Source organism: Enoplosus armatus, chromosome 8, assembly GCF_043641665.1.
Source record: "Enoplosus armatus isolate fEnoArm2 chromosome 8, fEnoArm2.hap1, whole genome shotgun sequence".
Taxonomy (NCBI): Eukaryota; Metazoa; Chordata; class Actinopteri; order Centrarchiformes; family Enoplosidae; genus Enoplosus; species Enoplosus armatus.
This window is the reverse complement of record NC_092187.1, coordinates 20,683,553-20,704,507: the sequence shown is the minus strand read 5'-3', so window position 1 is coordinate 20,704,507 and position 20,955 is coordinate 20,683,553. Positions and strand designations below refer to the sequence as shown.

The following is a 20,955-nucleotide window of genomic DNA, read 5'->3' as shown; positions in this document are numbered from 1 at the left end:
CACACACACACACACAATGAGAGCACGACACCACACAGGCAGAAAAACACACACCGGAGACAAATACAGATCCTAAATGTGTGCAGTTTTCCTTCCCTTGTTCCTACATGTGAAAGTGACAGAGTAGAAATTAAATATTAATAGTTATTTTCTTTACTGGGACAGAATTGTTGCAATGTTGAGGATTGAAATCACCTTAACCTTCCCAAGAGAAACTTCTTTTCTCAAATGACACAAGCCGTATATCACAGTATTTACAGGTCTGTCCCTCGTGACTGTAACTATCTCACCCACATTTTATGTATCCATACATCACTGTATCTGCAAAGAAAGTGTTTCCTATTTAAAGGGAAATTGTGTTATCAGTGTTTTCTAGCATATTCTTCAGCCTGTGTGAAATAAATTCTGCCCCCACCCTCTCTCACCTTCCACGTCTCCAAATCGGACATTTTCTCTCTGCGTCTGGGCAAAACATCACGCTGCTTGTAAACCGCAGGCTTTGCTGCAAATTAAGCCAGTTACCAGTGTGATGCAGATATGAGTGTGTGTGTGTGTGTGTGTGTGTGTGTGTTTACGGGATAGAAAGAGCAGACAGTGCAAAAGCGCGAATCACATTCAAACAGGTGTGAGCAGCAGAAACAATCCCAGGTGGCGCGCGTTGATCGGATATGTGTGCATATAGCAGCATCTTTGCGTTTTTTTAAAAGGGGTTGAGCAACCCGCATCCGAAAATAGTGTTGTCTGTTAGAAAGTAGGTCGATAGGAACTGAGAGCGACGTTTGTTTCCACGCTTTTGTCTGTGTTCTTTGTTGTTTTGCGAGGACTGTGGGTTTTTTTCTTCTTCATAGCCTACCCTTCAGTGAAAAGCGTTTTACGCACAGGTGGGAGATACCCGCTCAGCGTACTGTAGGACAGCCCCCCTCTCTGCTCCTCAGCGGATGATGTGAGGAAGTGACATTTTTCACCGCTGCGGTTCGGGACAGCACTGCTCCTCTGCAAACAGGTGTGCTACTGTCCGGGTCACTTTTGCTGGGAAACCACGGGGAGATAGCGTCCCAAAACCTGAACCAAGCCTCTAGGACGCGGGACAGCGGGGACCAGAGGAGGAGAATCAACCCGTTCAAGTCTTTTCTTTATTAGCCTGGGCTGTTTGAACGGGTTCAGACAGAGAGGGAGAGAGGGAGCGATGGCAACGAAAAGGGCGTGCGTGGATGCGCCCAAAAGGAGCCGGAGTCCGGTCGTGTTGGAGGCGGAGATGTTCAGTGAATTTCAGGACTGGTGTCTCCGGACTTATGGAGACTCCGGTAAAACAAAGACCGTCACCCGGCGAAAATATAACAAAATCATGCAGACACTGTTGCAGAACGACGAGTCGGATGGCGTTTATATCGATAACAGCCACATCAACGCCAAATTCAAATTTTGGGTGAAGTCTAAAGGATTTCAGGTCGGGACCAACGTTTTGGGAGAGCACAACAAGAAAGGAGCTCCAGGGAAACCCGTTCTATACGTCCCGGTCAAGTCAACGGTAAAGTGTGTGTGTGTGTGTGTGTGTTTGTGCGCGTGTGTGCGTGCGTGCGTGCATGCATGTGTGTGTGTGACAGAGAGAGAACGTGCGTGTGCGCGCGCACGAGATGTCCCGTTGCCACCTATAAGTTGTCATTATTTCAGGCTGCACACATGCACCTGCCACATGAATAAAATGACAACTTATAATGTTTTGTCGTCCCGGCTCGCCCTCGTCTTTCCTCATAAAGCTTCACTTTGTCCACATCCCAACCAGAGCAGCCCTACTCTCATCCCTTGCTGCCATAGCAACGCCGGTGCCTCCTGGCAATCGCAATTGTAAAAGGTAGGCTATCATGCATAGCCATCTCGCCAGTGAGGTTGAAGTCCTGTCAGCGGCACGCTGCCGGGTGCAAAGCACGAGATAATTGACTATTGACAACATTTAGTTTGAAGCGTGCTGTTCGGGTCTCGTGAAGCCCGATATAGTGATGCTGTGTGTGTGCGCGCGCGCGCGCGTGTGGATGCAACGGCATGTTCGTGGGTCGGGTATGTCGGGGTGCTCCGATGTGGGGTGGATGGAGGGACCACAGTCCATTAACGCCAACTTAGAAGATGTCAGATTCACCTTCTGCTGTGCGGCTCAGCGGGTTTGATTGTCAGCGATTCATCAAAGGCACGCGCCCTCACTGTCCCATCTAAACCGAGCAATACGGACTGAGCCCGTGCGTCGGCAGGATTGATTTGTCCTGCTCCGCGAGAGCAAAGATAGGGTCCGAAAATACTCAAATATCTGTTTTTTTTTCATAAAAATATGATTGCGTGGCAGAGAGTGTGAGTCTCAGTGTTTGCACCCCACTTTTCATTGTCCTGGGCAGGATGCGGATCGGCTCGCAGGCACTCGTTGCTCTGGCAACACCTGTGTAGTCCAGGAGAGACTCAACCTTCTGCCGCATTTTATTGTGTACGTTCCGACTTTAAGCTCCAGAAGCCCGTGAGAAACTGTCTCTGCAGGAGAAACATTTAAACATTCATGTCTACATTTGGAGGGTGGCAGCTGTGCGTAATTGGTGACCACGTGAGGGGCTGTGGCGGAAACAAAAGGGTCTGCTCGGTACTGATAGCGACATACGCCCACAGTTGGAGCTCAGACTTCACTTCTCCCTGTCTCTGGATGACGGGGTGTGTGATGGAAGTCAGGTCACGATACGTCCGGCTGCACGTCACTGAGGCTGCAGGTGTGTTAAGGGTTAAACCACACATTCTTCTTTTTAACGGATTGCTAAGATGAACATGTACATGCTGAACTCTCAGCACTCAGCACCTCTCACGGTGTGCGCACCCATGTCTCTGTGTAGTGTTTGGGCCTGCTGTGCCAGCAAGGAGACAACCACCATTTTAAATAAGCGCCTTCAGGGAATCATCCCCCCTCCCGCCCTGCTGGGACAGAGTCTCTGTGGACATCAGAGAGCAGAAACATATTTTCTGTTAACCAACTAGAGGAGATTTTGGCACAGATTAGAGACTGAATCCTTTGATTTTGGTTGAATAGCGCGGATCCCTCCACAGGTGTTATACCTGTGTGAATGCACAATTTACATTTAGGCCAACAAAACTCCTCTAATCTCCACTCGATATCATGTTTCCCTCTGGGCAAGAGGGCAGGTGTCATCTGTCTCTGCAGGTGCAGATGGTGCCTGAAAGGTCTTGTTGATTAGCTTTGATTGACTCTCGTCACATCATGTTGATATTAATTCTTATATGTCCTCTTGTTCAATATGTTTAGCAATATAACGTTCTCCAGGTCAGCCTGAAACAAATCCTCTGAGTCTCACTGAAAAAGTGTAGCTCACTGTTGCTCTCCACTATTGGAGAGGAGTGCTCACGCTTTGTAGGTAATATCATAAGGCGGGGGGGGGGGGACCTCCCCTTGACTCAGCTCCACTTGGGAAATTTAAACAACAAACAAAACATCAACCAACACAAGCTACTTCTAATGATGAGTCAGAGGCAACAAATCAACCAATTTATATGCATGATTTTTGAGAGAGCAGGATTTTTGATTCAGTAGGCTTTATAAATAGGCCGTCCTGGGCCAGTGGAAAAGTGACACACACTCGAGCAGACGTTCAAACACGCACACACAATGGTCACTGCCTCCTCGTACGGCTGCAGGGCCGGGGGCGTGTCTCTGGAGCTCCAGCATTGGAAGCCCCGCTGCAGCTGCTCCCAGGGTGTGCCAAGTTTCTGTATGGGGGCAGGCATGGGTCTAAATGACGGGAGGCTGGGTGGGGGTAGGGATGGATGGTGGCTGATGTGCAGACAGAGAAGGTCTCTTCTATGTGTCAGCGAAGCATACAAGGCGGCTTCAGTGTGTGACGGGACAGAAAGGCAGGGCACAGCAGCGCAGACTCAGCGTAGATGCCTTCTTTTCAAGCCAGACACAGAATTATTTTCTGTCTTGTGTTTTCTCTCCATATCTGTCCTCCAGCACGCTTTCTGCACAACTCGGAGCCCTCCCAGTGCTCAGAGAATCCAGCAGCCCTCAGTGTGGAGATGCAACCTCGTTTAGCTCTCATTATGTCCTGATTAGAGGACGCTACAGAGGAGGAGGGGAATAGGACCAGAAACAGACACAGAGATGCATCACAGAATTGCACACTGTGTGAGCACAAGACTTTCCCGAGACGAAGGGAGTCAGAGTGCAGCCAGTTTCAAAAGAAACGCTTAAACGCCCTGTGCATTTCCCCTCGGCTGACATGAGCATTGTACTGAAAAATTTGAAGTACTGCGAGCTGTTGCGTTTTGTTGCCATGCCAACTGAAATCTGTAAATATCTCTGTTCGTCTCTCTCAACTAGGTTTTAGTGGACATGCTCTCACATACACACACACATGTGTATATCTGTACATATACATGTAACAGTTCACAAGACTTCACGTGATGTTGAAAAGTGAAAGTTGCTGGAGGTGCTGTCACAAACTATCCAGTCCAATCAGCATCGGCCTGTGTAAATCTTTATATTTTAACTCGTATGATGCGTCCAAAACCATTTACAGTCTGTCAAACCAAAAACAAATAAGTGCCCTAAAGCTGAAACCATTCACAATCGACCAGCAGAAAATTAGCTGGCAACTAAGGCTGCAACTAACGATTATTTTCATTATTTTCTCTATCATTTGTCACGATCCACAAGTCCATCACAGTCTCTCAAAGCTCAAGGTGATGTTTTCAAATGTCCTGTTTTGTCCCACCAACCGTCCAGAGTGCAAAGACCTTCAAGTGACTAAGAATACCAGAAAATATTCACATCTTAAGAAGCCACAACGAGAGAAAAGTGGCTTTTTAAAGAGAAAATCACTATAAAAATTAATCCTTTTTCAACATTTTGCAGGTTATTTTCTGTCGATCAATTTATCGATTAATCGGCTAACCGTTGCAGCTCTAGTGGCAGCTATTTTGATAATCAAATAATAATTTCAGCCAAACATTTTGTGTGTCCAGCTTCTCAAATGTGAGGATTTGCTGCTTTTCTTTGTCTTATAAGACAGTAAACTTAATATCTTTGGGTTTAGATCTGATGAAATGAGAAATTTGAAGACACCACCGATTCGATGAATTAAAAATAATCTGCAGATTCATAATCAACAATGAAAATAATCTTTAGTTGCAGCTTTAAAGTGACAGGACAGGATAGAATTAAACCGGACTGCCACAGAAAGAGGTTTTCAGAATAGAGGATTTAATAGTGCTATCAATTTACAAAATAAAGATTTGTCTTGGGACGTCCTCTCCTCTGCCACTATTCATAGTCTGTGTCTTGGAAAATGGGCCCTAAATGTTTGTGCCTCACCGTCAGACGGGAAGAGGAACATCATCATTATTATCTGATTAATTAGTCCACATTTCCCCTGAGAGCTCCTCTTTTGTGGAAGGGCCACAGAGTCAAAAGAATACTGGCCCTATTATTCAACAGCATTTGCATTAATGCTATTTTCTGCATAGAGAGTCTCCGGTGCTTTTGTCCTGTGTTTTCTTTTTTTGTTTCGTCCCTCTCTGGCAGCTTATTAAGGGGCAACACATGGGCTCACACTCATGGGTTCAAACAGCAAATGCTCACCACCCCAAGCAAGAATCGCCTAGTTGTTCTCGTGTGATTCGCCGTCAGTCGCAGATGGACTACAGCAGAATTTACCTGCGCGTGTGTGTGGCGGTGATTGACTTTCCCATCAAGTGCCTGTGTTTGAGGCTGGAGAACACTTCATTGTTAAATGAGAGTCAAACTGGGATTCATAAAGAAAACGAGTTTCTGTCAAATATGTGTTCATTTCAGTCACTATGTTACCGTGACTTCCTGTAAATGGCCGATGAAACCCACACTGCACGTATGTGGTCGTTCTGTGCGCGTTTGTGTGCTCGTACAAAGAGGGGGTCGCTGATCGCATGCTCTGTGTTTCCTCCCTTCAGCACCCTCTCTGTTGCCATGGAGAGACCGTTCTTTGCTTTCCCATAGGAGGAGAAATTAACACCATTTTTAACTGGCCCGGGGGCCTCCCCCCCTGTGTGGGAGATAGTCTGAGTTCTGCTCCACACACACACACACACACACACACACACACACACACACACACGGAGAAAGAGAGAGAATCTTTAAGACGGCAATAATCTTCCTACCACACCGCTACTGTCATTTTTAATACCTTTGCAAGGCCAACGTTTAACAAACTGGGACAGCATGATAATAGCCTGAAAATGGTGAAATGGACTCTGGGACGTGATGATGTATGTGCGAGTCATTTACATACCATTTTGAGTCAGTGACTGGAACGTCAACAGTGTTAGTTCGCGGGGCCGGTGGGACTGTCTGTGTCTCCGGCTCAGTGGGATATTGGGGATGTCACACACTCTATCAAATAATGTTCATCATGGGGGCTGCCGAGAGAGAAACACACACACACACACACACCGACATCGGACAGAGGGGTTGAGCTCGGTGCACCTAATGTGGATTTAATGACGGGGCTTTATAATTGAGCCAGAGAGGAGGATGATGGTGAAAAGAAAAGAAATAGAAGGGGACGGGTTTTATAAAAAAAAAGAAAGAAAAGAAAAATGGGACACAGAGGAGATCAGAGTCTGTTTTATCCCAGTTTTTTTTGTCATATGAACCTTTATCTTCTCCCGGAGCGCACACACACACACACACACACACACACACACACACACACACACACACACACAAGAAACAAGGATTGTTCCATTTACGTGTCCATTAGCCGGTTGATAGATTTACAGAGGGGAGATGGGGCTTTAAAAGATGACCTGTTGTCACATCTGCAGTGAGATAATCTGAGTCATGACTACTGTTGACACAGCCATCTTTACCCCCCCCCCCCGCGCACGCACACACACACACACACACACACACACACACACACACACACACACACACACACACACACACACACACACACAGAGTACCTGAGCACACATCCCTGCTGCCACAACTTAAGCTACTTATTGTGCAGCCACCTTACAAAATAAAATCTTGTATGTTGACTTTTAAAGTTAAACGCAAAGATAAATTGAGATTTTTGCACGTCTGTTCACAAATAATTTCTTGTGTGATGCATCTCTTCTATCTTTGCCGGCCTGTCTTTGTGACCCAGCTGCTTCCCGTGAACCCCCCACCCCCACCCCCCCCCCCCCCCCCACCTCCATCACCTCCTCCTCCTCCTGACCTGCCTGGACTGCTCCTCTCTCCCCTCAGCGACTCTCTGCTACAGTGTGTGTGTGTGTGTGTGACTGCCAGCGGGGGTGGGGGCAGCCGACTCAACCCCTCCAGTCTCCTAGCAACAGAGCGGTTTGGTGCGGGACAGGGAGAGCGCGCAGGGGATGGGGGCTGGTTGTACAGTGGCTGGGGGAGAGCAAAGTCCTACAGGATTAGAAAGATAGAGCGAAGGAGGAAAGGAGGAGAAGGAGGGCGAGAGTTTTTGCGGTGTTGCTGGCGATTAGGGATGCTGACATGTCTCCTTTGCTCTTTAAAACGGCATGCTGCTGATGAGACCAAATATCTACAGCGCTATTCAACAGCTGTTCTCCTCTGAGATGCTCTACAAGCTCTGCCCGATAGACGTGTGCTGCACTTAAACACACACGGCGCGCACAAACACACACACTCAAAGCATGTCGTGTTCAGAGGTGAATGTTTAACTCCCTGTTGACTTGTGTTTGGAAACTAAAGAGATTATCGAAGCAGAGGAGGCACAAGACGGCCTTCAGGTGGCAGGATTGACGCGGTGGAAAGTGAAAGAAATTCAGTCCTGCATGCAAGTTCTTATTTGATGTGTAGCAGTGCACAGAAGCAGAGCTAGATTAATCGATTAGTAAGATAATCAGCAACTATTTCGATATGCAATTAATCGTTTTTCAAGCAAAAATGCAAAACATTCCTTAGTTCCAGCTTCTCAAATGTGCTGATTTGCTGTTCTTCTCTGTTTTATATCATTGTGAACTGAATATATTTGGGTTTTGGACATTTGAAGACGTTACGTAGGGCTTCAGGAAATAGTGATGAGCATTTTTCTTACATTAATTGAGAAAATAATTGATAATGAAAATAATAGTTGCAGCCCTACATTGCAAATATTGGTCTCAGATCAAGACTTTGGCAGAATTACCAACACTGGTGGGTTGCTGTGTTATGTATGTGTGTGTGTGTGTGTGTTTTTTGGTTGGATTTCAGGTCGAAGAATACATTCCCAGCAGAATATCCGGTGTGTGTGTGTGTGTGTGTGTGTGTGTATGTGTTGGATATTTTGTTGGGATAGAATTCAGTGGAGGATGCTGCAGCGGTGTGGGTGCACTGCACACCCCACAGTTGTATGAGATTATCTAAATCCAGCGTGAATGGACCTGACACCATTGTCCCAAGCAGCAGCAGCAGCAGCGGCAGCAGCAGCGGTGGCGGCGATGGTGGTGATGATGTCACCGGGGGAATGATGATGATACCTCCAATAGATTACAACTGTGATGATGAGGTGGAGGATCGCTATTATTTCATTTATTATCATTACATTTAGCCCATGCTGACAGGGGAGAGTGGCTGGAAAGAGAGCGGGAGAGAGGGAGAGGGCCGGATTAAAACAAACCCGCTCTGTGAGCTGGTTTTAGTTGCCATGGCAACGATCATTACCTCGCACTTGGGAGAGCAGGAGCAAGGAGAGAGAAGAGGAGGGGGGTTGGAGAAAGAAAGAAAGAAAGAAAGAAAGAAAGACGGGACGGAGGTAGGGGATGAAGACATGGAGGCAGTTGGGAGAAAACGAGAAAATTAAATGTCAGATCCCAGGAACTGTGCAGAAATGTCAAGGAGAGGAGGGAGGAAAAAAAAGTGTGATTCCTCAATGCCAGGGGGACAACTTTTTGAACTCCGGACCCTCTCCTCTCACTCAAACAAGAAAAGATCACTCCCCACCTAGAACCCAATCTCCACCAAATGTCAGAGCTTGTCTCATATCTGCGTGGAAGAGGTGGACTCTAAAAAATCCTAATTAAATTCCCAAATCCCCCCTCCCCCATTTTATTCTTGCTGGGGCGCTTTAAAATAAAAGCTGGTGCAGAAATATAAAGATAGGATCTAGTGGAAAATGCAAAGTGTCGACTGTGTGTAAGGTATGGTGGTGAGTTACTTGGAGAAAGAGATGGAGGCAGAAAGGAGAGGAAAGCCCCATGTGGTGCTACGGATGGAGGCCGTTGTCCTGGCGATCCCACTTGTATAGCGAGTCACATGACCCTTTGCCCAGCACACCTGCCCGGGAGAAATCAGTGGCAGTTTCTATGGCGACAGGGTCAGCAGTACGGGCGCCAGAGGTGGTAGTAGGAGGGACTGTTGGTCCTGTACAGTGTCGGTTGTGTTATTTTTAAACATCGCAAAGATGAGGTGATGGTTGCCGACCCAGCCGGGCCGAGACTTCTCTACCTGAGAGAGACATTTAAAGATATAATGACTACTGGAGGAGGGACAAACAAAACAAGGCAGGTTGTTTCAAGTTGTTTTTTTTTGTCTGTACTGCTGAGAACACATTGTGCAGTGTGAATGACTGTCTGTGACCACATGACCCGTGACTCCTTAAATATCCTCCTCACGTTACATGGATGCAGGACTCTCCATTTGCAGCTATAACATCTCTGCAGGCCTGAGGCGGGACATTAAACTTAACTCCACTCTCTGTTTGTGTTTCAGTGTTCGGACGGGAATTCGGCCCAAGACAGCTCCTCCCTGAAGCGTGTAGCTGTGGTAGAAGACTTCTTTGATATCATCTATGCCATGCATGTGGAGATGGGCGCCGACCCTGGCAGGGCACCCAAACATGCAGGCCAAAAGAAGACCTACAAAGCGGTGGGTAAATCCATCCAGGTGCCTGCAGGTTGCAGCTAACCTTGCTAGCACTGCTCTCAGTATGTCTTTATACTTGTGGATATTGAGTATGTTAACAGTAAAGTCAACATTACCCTCTGGTCTCTGACATTTCGTCCATATTTATACCACGGGCAGTGGCAGAAAATGGGATACAAAGAAAAAGGAAAGGACTCAAGGTCTTTGTCAGAAAAACATCCATGTGAACAATAAACAGGTTATTCTGTACATACAGACAAACAAGAGTATACAGCCATGCTAGCAACTCTGTGAGGCTCTCTTAGGGACAGCTGTGCTTTAAGCTAAATGCTAATGTTAGCATGCTAACAGCCTCACAATGACAATCAGCTAACATGCTGATGTTCAGTAGATATACATCTTTGTTTAGCGGGTTAGCATGCTAACATTTGTTAATTCGCACTAAACAAAGTACAGCTGAGGGTGATGGGAATGCTGTTTGTAAGTATTTAGTTATAAACTAAAGTATTAGACAAATTCAGACTTTGACGTGATGGTGGCACAAGATGAAAAGTTAAGTGAGCACCAAAGTGATGTACCAAACTAAGTTATTTCACTAAAAGCCAAGCTGGCGACAGGGCTCTAGGGATTGCGATGTCGGTTGGATGGTCAGTCCACCACTTTAGTCCAGACTGAAATACCACAACTTCTTACATGTTTGCCATGAAATTTTGTACTGATATTCATGATCCCCAGAGGATAAATTCTAATAGCTTTGGCGATCCTCTGACTTTTTCTCTAGCGCCACCAGCAGGTCAAAGTGTTTGTGTGCTTAACTAAACTAAGATGGTGAACACTCTACCTGCTAAACATCAGCATGTTAGCATTGTCACTGTGAGCATGTTAGCATTGTCACTGTGAGCATGTTAGCATTCAGCACAAAGCATTGCTGTATCTGAATACAGCCACCACAGAGATGCTAGAGATGCGTACAATGTGGAGATATCGCGTATCATGGGATCTCCTAATTGTAGGTGGAACTGTCCCATTGGTCTGTATATATGTAGTATAGTCTGTTTTTTGTGACATTGATGTTTGCCTGACAAGGCCTTGTATCAGTAAAAACATTTTTTGAAGCGAATTACAACGTGCAGACAACCTCTCTTTTCTCCTTTGTGTGAAAAGTGGCCCACAGCTGGATTGAGTTTATAAAATCCCAGAAGGATTATTTGATTTGAATAAAATGGGGTCAGTATTATTTCAACTTCCAAGCACCCTTGACTAAAGGCATGTTTAACACACAGCGACCACAAAGAACGTTTTTTTCCTTTGAAAAACAATAGACTATACTTCTTAGCTCTGGCAACATAATGTGCCATTTTTAGCATCAGGAGTTACCAAGTGAACAACTAACCACCTTTACCAGGAAAACAAAGTACTTAAATGGAGCTTGTTGTGTCACATGATGGATGTCTCTGGAACAAAGGCAGTATGAGTTTATGTTGCAAACCGAGGTGTGGTCTTGGAGTCGGGTGTGGTGTCCTGACAAAACGAGGGGCTTTGCATGCAGCGTTGGGGGGTTTAGCAGGACTTTGGCACCCCTCCTCTCCTCCCCCCGCCCCCCAGGTTTGGAAAAAAAAAATCACAGAGCCAATTCCTCCTGCCCTGTAGAGAGGTCCTGTCACGTCTCATAGAGTGTACCCTTTTGAGGAGGCAGCATCACTGGGGCAGGGCATAATATGGAACTGTCACTGTGGCCTTCTGGGAGGTGCACGCTCCTCTGGGTGGCCTTTCCCTCTCAGCTGCCTCAAGGGGCCATGAGGGGTGGGGGTGGGCGGGGGGTGGGAGTGGGGGGGGGGCAAAGGGGATGGGGAGCTGTGGCAGTGGTGATGGTGGGCCGGTGGGGGTGGGCACCCCTGCTGTCTCTCCATGGTCACGTGAAGGTCGCATTTTTACAGGGAAACGCCAGAGGGGGTGAGGAGGGGAGGGTGGCATAGCAGTGGAGACAAACAGAGAAGGAAGGCTGAGCATGAGAGAGAAAGAAGTGTAGATATGAGTCAACTGCACCTGAGAGAGCAGGAGGAGAAATGAAAAGGATGACAAACACCACTTGTGTTTTAGGGTATCAAAGCAGAAATATGTACAGGACTGCAGCTGGAATTAGGCCATCCGAACACACGAGATCGCCTGGAGGGAGGAGTCCTCCTCATGCCACATTGAGATAACACATAATCACTGACCCCAAACTTTCACACATGCACAGTACAAAAAACCCCCAAAACACCTGCACACAGTTTGAGTTCAGCCACAGCCTGAGCCATATCTGCTGCCATTGTTTTTTATTTTTGCCGTAACCCAGTCTCGTCCGCTCACTCCCCCGGCACAGATAGCAGAGACCTACGCCTTCCTGCCCAGAGAGGCGGTGACTCGGTTCCTAATGAGCTGTGGAGAGTGTCAGAAGAGGATGCACATCAACCCCAGCACTGCAGAGTTCAAAGGTAATAGCACACATCAGAGCTGTGGATAGCTCTCTACTTCTGGAGGCATCATTAACTGATATGCTATTTTTGAGATTAACCTTTAAGAGTGGATAATACTCCTTTGACATACTGACATGGAAAAGGGTTAATTACTATGCTGCAGTGCATGCTGAGATGGGATAACCCAATCAATCTTCTACTGCAACAGCCAGTCATAATTACTGTAGGATTTTCTGAAATAATTTTAACCAGAGATTCATAGAAATGTTTATTTGGTTTTTGACATAGATGTTCAGTTTGTGTTTGGCGTCTGAATGACAGACATGTTGAGTTCTCCATTGTCCTGTCAGACACCAAATATGAGCTGATATGATCTCAGGTGTTTGCACTTTGAAGAGTTTTTGAATCGAACCCTCGTTAATAAAACATATTGTATATATCCATCACTGACATGATGTAACAAAGACTCAAGAGGACCACATCTCTGGGATTGTGTAGACCCACTACAATGATCCCAGAATCCCTCTAGTGGCCGGTGTGGAGACTGCAGGCAGCTCTCAGCCACATTGTTTGATTTTAGGTGTTACATACAGTCGAAGCCACTACTTGGATTTCGTCCTTTGGCAGGATATTGCAGCAATTCAGGAAAACAACAGGAAGTTAGTTATTGCAGTTAGGTCCACTGATTTGACCCTCAATGTGCATCAAAAAACGCACTCCTTGAGTGTTAACTTAGTCAAATCTGAACACACTGACATGATACACATATTTATTCTCTCTGAGGATAGTATTTTATCTGGCGTCCATCGCAAACAAACATCAAAAAACTAAATCCGCTTAGAAATCATTGAAAAAAGACGGCCCTTTTAACTCCAGAACTTGCCTGAGAATCATCATATTTTTAAGTATCAAAGGAACTGGTAATAGCTAATTTGGCATACTTTTAATACTTTTAATGGTGCCAATTAAAAGCACGGGGGTGAGGGGCAGTTGTAAAGGATATTGTTGATATATATTGATATTTTGTCACCTCACAACTTCACAAATACTGTTATAGAATCACTGTAGAATCTGATCTGACCCAGTGTAAATAGCAATTACAACATCACATAATTATATGAATACATTATTGTTATAATCTTTTAACATTGTACAGGAGTTTATATTTCATGTATCATTCTAAAAATGATCACAGTTAATTTAAGAAATCAAATCAAATGTGTTTGTTAATTAATTTTTTTTTAATTCATTCTCCTGGTTTGTTTAATAGAAGTACGAGAAGTATTCAAATCATTTACTTCAATTATTTAAAAGTAGAAATGCCACACTATAAAAATACTCAAGTACAAGCAACACAATGTACTTTAAGTATTAAAAAGGAAAGGTACTCATTTTGCAGAATGGCCCTACATCAGCGTTATATTATTAGATCATTACTTTTGATGTTTAGTAAAGTACAAGTATCTCAACAATTGTACTTAAGTACAGTACTTGAGGGAATGTACTTAGATGAAATAGACATGATTCACTGAGCATGAGTTCTAACTTGGTTCATCTGCTTTCTTCTATATTTATTAGACATGAAATCATCATTATTTTTTATGATTTGTTTGTAATTGGTGTGTTTTTTGCTTTCTTTGTCAGAAAATGACAGACCAACCTCACTGGTCCCGGACCTCATTGACTACAACATGCCTCTTACTGCCACCTACCTGAAACAAATGAAACTGCAGTGCATGACTGCCAATGAGAGGGTAAGTACCTCTTCCTGCAAGTGGACTGTGAATGTTTGTGAAGCGTGGGCATAGATACAAGGTGTCCTGATGGCTTAATTAGAAAATCACCCACTGCTAAGATCTCCATTTCACCATAATTGTGTTTGTATTGACTTCACAAATCATCCGGTTATTTTCTTTTCAGTCTCATCGAGGCTGTGGTTGAGAAATGCTGTGTGCAGGCACAATAAAACATCCGTCCTCTTAAACTTTCAGCTCAATATCAAACAGAGTAGTTTGGGCTGCTGGGAGGAGGAGCACAGTGTGAAATGAGGATTAGTAAATCTTGTGTGCAGAGTGACGTCACGTGTGAGACCACTCCCATGTGTGGCTGTGACAGAAACACTCAGAAACCACTGTCACTAAAGTGCAGGGAGCGGCACTTGATGATGATAATGTCGACCTCACTCACGCATAATTAGGATTATCCGGAACAATGACCCAGACTGTGATTTGCGGGTGAGTACAAATTAACAAATGCTCAGACTGTTGGGCGCATCTGTGTGCAGACTGAGAATGAGCAGGCCGATAATTTAATAATTAACCATCACAGAGGGTTATGTCAGTGTTGTAGGAGACTTGTAGTAATTTGTTCCATATCTCTGCTGTGCCGGCTCTGAGATCAGTTCAAAGCAGCAGTTGGTTCCAAACGCAGCGGGTTCGTTGTGTTTACAAAAGCAGATCAGTATCAGTAAGATTTGTGAATGTGTCTCTGGTCTGTTGCAGCCGTTTACTTCTCAACTGTTTGCATGTTGTTCTGCAGAACTTTGGTGATTGTTACAGTTCAACCTTTCTTTTCTCATTTGGCATATTGTAAAGAAACAACATAGGGGGTGATGAAAACATGCTGAAGATCTGTTTTCTATCCTTTTTACCAAACATTGGCTATAATATGCAACTAATGATTCTTGGTCCTCAAAATATCAAAACATTGTGAAAAAGCCCAAACTGACATCTCCAAGTTGCCTGTATTGTCCAAAACCCAAAGATATTTAATTTACTGTCACATATAAGATAAAGAAAAGCAGCAAATCCTCATAACTGAGAAGCTCGAACCACTGAACGTTTAGCATTTTGTGGTTGACTCTAGATTCATTGTTTCAGCTCTCCCATGCTGGGAGATTATAATTATACTATAAGTTGTATAACCTTCTGAAGATATATTGTATGTTGTCTTAATGGTGAGACAATGAAGTTTATTCTATTTTATTCTAAAATATCTGGGTAAAGGCCGCCAAGTGTTTCAACTTTATTTTCGTAAACTTTATTATATGATGAACCAGGCCTCAGTTTTTAACCCCCCCCCCCCCACACACACACACACTTTATCAATTATATTCTTTTCTAAAGCGTAGACATTAATGATGCTACATTTCCAACTACTTAGAAACAGTAATTAGACACTCCCTCTCTCCCTCTGTCTCTCTCTCTCTCTCTCTGTTTAATGCTACATTGCTCACTTGGTACCTAATGGAGCTGTCACTGAGCATTTTGGTCCTCCTCAAAACCCCTTTACAGAGGGACGGATGCAGATTCCCAGGAGTTTAGGCCTATTTGTGTGCTCGTGTGGGTGGAATGAGATGACGAGATGTATTTCTGCTCTGTTTCCATCACACAGTCGTAGTTTTCCCTTCTGCCAGCTGACACATGACGGCGTGCACGCAGGCCAAGGAGAAGTCACCATTTGTGTTAGCATGAAGTAAACCGGTCGCTCTGTGAAACTTGGCACTGGTCTGAAATGTGGTCACGGCAGATTATAATTTCTGTGGTTTGAAGCCAAAACTCAGGATGGCCTTTGAATAGTTTGTGAGATTATTCCGCTCTCCTTTGCTTATCCTTAACCCGGTGGTTTACTCACACTTGTGTTACGCTGCAACAAGCATCTTTAAGGTCTCTACGTAAAAGAGTTAAAAATAGCGTTGCTCCAAGAAACATATTACTCAACAGGGAGACTCCTACATTTCCTATATTTTGTTTCTGCTGCCAGTCTTCAGCATGTTTTATTAAGAGTTACATCAAGAAATGAAAGGGTAGGTTCACAATTTAAATGTACATTGAACGCTGTATTGGTTGCCTCAAATAGATTTCCTCCTGAAGCTATTTCAGTGTTGAGTGATCGAGGACAAAAAATCCACAGTCTAAATCTGAAGTTCAGCTGAAGCAAATCAACAAAAAAACGCTGTCAACAAGAAACGCTGTCTGTGGAAGCACAACGGGGGAATTTCATACTGAAAACACTGTAACTTTGGAAGGTACCCTCATGATTTCTCTAACTCAGACTGCTGAAGCTTAATATTCACGTCAACTGAACTTTAAAATGCATTTTTACACAGAACGTGGATTGTGGATTGTGTCCCCCATCACTTACACTGACATAGCTTTGAGAAGGGACTACTTCAATGAACATAAGAGCATGTTAGTTAAAGATAAAGATAGACATGATGATAGTCTCGTCTTTTTCTCCCTCTCTCTGCCTTTATGGGATGAATGGGAAACTTGGAGGTCTAAAGTGAGAGGATCTCTCTCCTCTGCCCGTCCAGGTTTCCTCCACCTGTCTCACAGTCTCTTTCCTCTCCCGCTGCCCCCCTTCAGGATGACAGTTCGGTGAGCAGCGAGGACATGAACAGTGCTGAGCCCGCATGGGTCGCAGCTGAGCAGCCCCCAGTGCCTGAGCCCAGTCCACCTAACGGAGAGAGAGTCAGCAACCCAACAGCCACCGTTAAAGAAGAGGACGGTAAGACATCTGTAGACATTCAGCCACATTCAGCCACATTCAGTGCTGATAGTTGTTGTTGGCATGATGTGGTTTTATTTGTTTTTGGTCCTTTTTAGTTGTGTTTACATCTGGACTTTGAATCTGGCTTATATACTCGTTGCATAGGAAGAGTACAGATTGGTGTTATGCAGGAAACAGCTTGCCTCGTTCTTAGCGGACTAATCCAAATAAATCCACTCTTACAGGGGGTGGGACACCACCGCAGCCCCAACCCATTGTGCACCCCTCTCTCTCAGGGTACAGGGTTTAGAGAAGTAGGACAAAGGCCGATGTTAACCTTCACAGATTAGGAACCACTATAGAAAAGACTGAAAATAGGGCAAATCATTGAAAGGGAGAATTACGTTGTTCCAGCGAGCATAGGTGTGCAACGAATCAAAACATGACCATAAATTGGGTTAAAAAGCTGTAATTTGCACACACCAGGAAGTGAAGGCTCCCTTCCCCCCATCAGTCCCTCCTCATCCTCATCTCTTTCTCTTTTCGCTGTTAAAACTCTTCAGATTCCTCCCTTCTACCCTAACTTTTATTTATCTTGACAGTTGACCCCGATACCCACTTCCCTAACAGTTTCAGAAAGCACAACATGAGGCAGGAAGTCCCATCCCCCTGTAGTTACACACCCACTCTGTTGTTCCCCGAGACAGAAATAGAGCCTATTGTAGTAAACAAACCCACATTAATGCTAAATGATGACAGCTCATCTCTGTATCTGCATCTTCGCCCCGTCCTCCTGTTCCTCCCCTTCTGCCAGATGACGACTCCTCGGAGAGCGGCAGTGCCAACGGGCTGCCGGCCCTGACCTCCACGGAGGTACTGGCTGTGGGTGGGAACCCCCCAGATGGTGGGGCCCCTTACGGGGAGGTGACAGAGAATGGTTTGAGCGCTCCCCTGGACTTCAGCACCACCTCGCCCTCGTCCTCCTCAGAGGATCAGCAGCCGGTCAATCTGAGCGACAGACTGCCTGCGGGGAGCTCGCCGCCAAACTCTTACCCCGCAGACCCCAACAGGAAGTACCCCATCAAAACAGAGTACAACAACAAGGTAAGAACAGAAACTTGATTTGATTCATCTTAATTTCAAATACTTTATCTCTCGTGTGATCCCAGCATTTAATAAAAACAGCTCTCTGTCTGTTTAATCTATAATAAAGGTATTCTTGTGTATTTCTGTTTCTAGTCGCCTCCTTACAGCTCAGGAAGCTATGACTCTGTGAAAACCGAACTGAGCATGAGCGCAGAGGACTTGACCTCTGGTCGGGCACAGATAATTGACGACGACGACGACGATCATGACGACCACGATGACAGTGACAAGATCAATGACGCTGAGGGTATGGACCCTGAGAGACTTAAAGCCTTCAATGTAAGTAACCTGTCTAACTGCTGCGGTATAATTCAATTCAAACAGAGACAATATAATACAGTGCTGTTCTTATCTGTGGCTCTCCACTACTGATGGATATCAGCCAGTTATTGTTATTATGCGTAGATATTGTACTTTTTCTCATCTTTACTTTTCTATTAAAGATGAGAAAAATTCTCATATCCAAACCCAGTATAGGCAAGAACTCACCCTTTATTCTGTGAAAACCACAATCTGTGCATTTCTGAGTCTAATGGAAACAACTAGAACAGTAGAGTTGCAAAAATGCAAACGTGAGTGAATAAGCAAACACTAGAAATATTGTCTGAATATGAGCAATGATTCCATTTCCATGGCTCCTGTTTTCATCACCTCCCCCTCCCTCTTTATCCTCTCTTCTTCCACTCTACCTCTCATGCTCCCCCATCCCCTGCCTTCCCTTTTCCTCTCTTTTGTTTTCGACTCTCACACCCCTCTCTCTCTCTCTCCACCCCACACCCCCACTCCATTTTTCTGCTCTACATCCCCTCTCTCCCCTCCCCCTCTCCCACTGTCTCTGTCAGATGTTTGTGCGTCTGTTCGTGGATGAGAATCTGGACCGCATGGTGCCCATCTCCAAACAGCCCAAGGAGAAGATCCAGGCCATTATCGAGTCCTGTAGCCGCCAGTTCCCAGAGTTCCAGGAGCGCTCCCGCAAGCGCATCCGCACCTACCTCAAATCCTGTCGCCGCATGAAAAAAGGCGGTTTTGAGGTACAAAGCGCCCCCACCTTTAATGTATAAATCCAACTAACAATCATAAATCTAAAAAATGCAGTGTTTCACATTCACAATGTGCAAAAATCTCACTGACCCTCTCTGCCAGATACGACCGACACCTCCTCACCTCACCTCTGCCATGGCTGAGAACATCCTCGCTGCTGCCTGTGACAGCGAAACCCGAAATGCTGCCAAGAGGATGCGGCTCGACGTCTACCAACCGACGGTAAATGTCTTGGCAGTTGGTGTTTGTGAGTTTGCCCAGTAGGGATTCGGGAATGTGCTAGGATGGCCACGCATCATTAACGCCAAACTGTACGACATAAACTACAATATTCTGCCCAAACTGAAAACATTTAATTTCTCATAGGATGAGCCCGCCTCTGTTGACAAGCCCAACTCGAGGGACCCGGCCTCTGTGGCCCCGTCAGGATTCTCCATCTCCAGCGCAGCTTTTGCCCAAGACCAGCTCTACACCAACGGAGGCCTCAACTACAACCTGCGGGGATATGGGACAGTCGGCGGCAACCAGAACTCTGGTGCTGCACAAACCAACGGTGAGGAGCTTCTATCAGTCCAGCTCAACCAAATAATGTGGCTTGAAGAAGAATTGTTGATGCTGTGTATGTAGAAGAAAAGGATATTCAGCAAACTGCTCTAGGGTTGGTTCACGCAAATTACAAAAGCACAAAATATTTTCTCATTTTGGTCTCAACCTTAATATGAGTTTCCACCTTGACACAATGATGGTGTATTCAGTAAAACATCTCAACATCTACAAGATGTACTGGTACTAAATTTAACATTCAAGGTTCCCAGACGATGGATCCTACTGACTTCAGAGATCCTTTAATGTTTCCTAAAGCGCCATCATCATCTGTACTGTGTGTTTGGTGCTAATTGGCAACAGTTAGCATGTTAACATGCTGAACTAAGATGGCAGACATATTAAACATTACCTGCTTAAAACATAACCATGTTAGCACTGCTACAGTCAGCTACATGCTGACTGCTCAAGGCATAGCTGTCTTAGAACAGCCTTAGATGCCACTAGAGGAAGATCAGAAAATATGTTTCAGGGTTTTTCTTTTTTGTAATTTGGGTGAACTGAGCTTTCAAGACATTTTTTTGAATGAGCATTGTAGTTGGATAGAGATTACCAGGCGTTAGTAGATGTTTTTCTCTGCTAGTTCCAGGGTCCTTATATAGTTTGATATTATAGCATAAAGACTCAGGTTAAGGATGCTGCCTGACCATTTTTTATGTTCCCCGATGTGTCTCTGTATCTGTCTGTTTTTCTTAAATCATTTGTTGTGTCTGCAGGTCCCACAGATCTGAGTATGAAGTCAGTCGGGCCAAACTCCTCCTCCAGCTCCAACAGTCACGGTCAGGGAGGTGGCGGCGGCGGAGCCTCGGCTCAGCTCAGCCCTCCGGAGGTCACAGCGGTGAGGCAGCTCATCGCAGGATACCGGGAGTCCGCCGCCTTCCTGCTTCGCTCGGCAGACGAGCTGGAAAACCTGATCCTGCAGCAGAACTGAGTCTGATCCGAGACCTTCTCCTAGCCTGTCCATCTCCGTCGCTCTCGGTCACACATATTTGAGCAGACTTGCATACAAAGACACAAATGTACACGAGTGATACTGCAGCGCACAGTGGGTCCTGTAGGTATGGTACCTTTACTTATTCCCACATGTTTATGTATTTGGACGGGCCAGAAACATATCGCAGGCTGAAAAATGTTTATTTATGCATTTGGTTCACTTTGACCTTAGTGCCCTGTTATCTGTAGCCATTCATCCCATTCAGTTCATTTTACCACTTCGACCTCCATTCGTCTCAGGAAGCGATGATCTATGTGAAAAAATGACCTGCACTGGTACGCAGCGGAGTACCAGAGGTGTTAACCTTAAATTAGCTGTGA

At 45.3% G+C, this 20,955-nt stretch overlaps 1 protein-coding gene across 1 annotated transcript; it reads left to right on the top strand.

Moving 5' to 3' along the window:
* The first annotated feature begins 1,186 nt into the window (after positions 1-1,186).
* On the top strand, positions 1,187-20,572 carry nol4la (nucleolar protein 4-like a). The gene is made up of 11 exons (XM_070910585.1): positions 1,187-1,528; positions 9,749-9,904; positions 12,267-12,378; positions 14,005-14,114; positions 16,728-16,869; positions 17,666-17,955; positions 18,091-18,276; positions 18,840-19,028; positions 19,141-19,260; positions 19,405-19,591; positions 20,358-20,572. The coding sequence occupies exons 1-11, from the start codon at positions 1,187-1,189 to the stop codon at positions 20,570-20,572; spliced, it is 2,049 nt and encodes a 682-aa protein (XP_070766686.1).
* Positions 20,573-20,955: the final 383 nt, after the last annotated feature.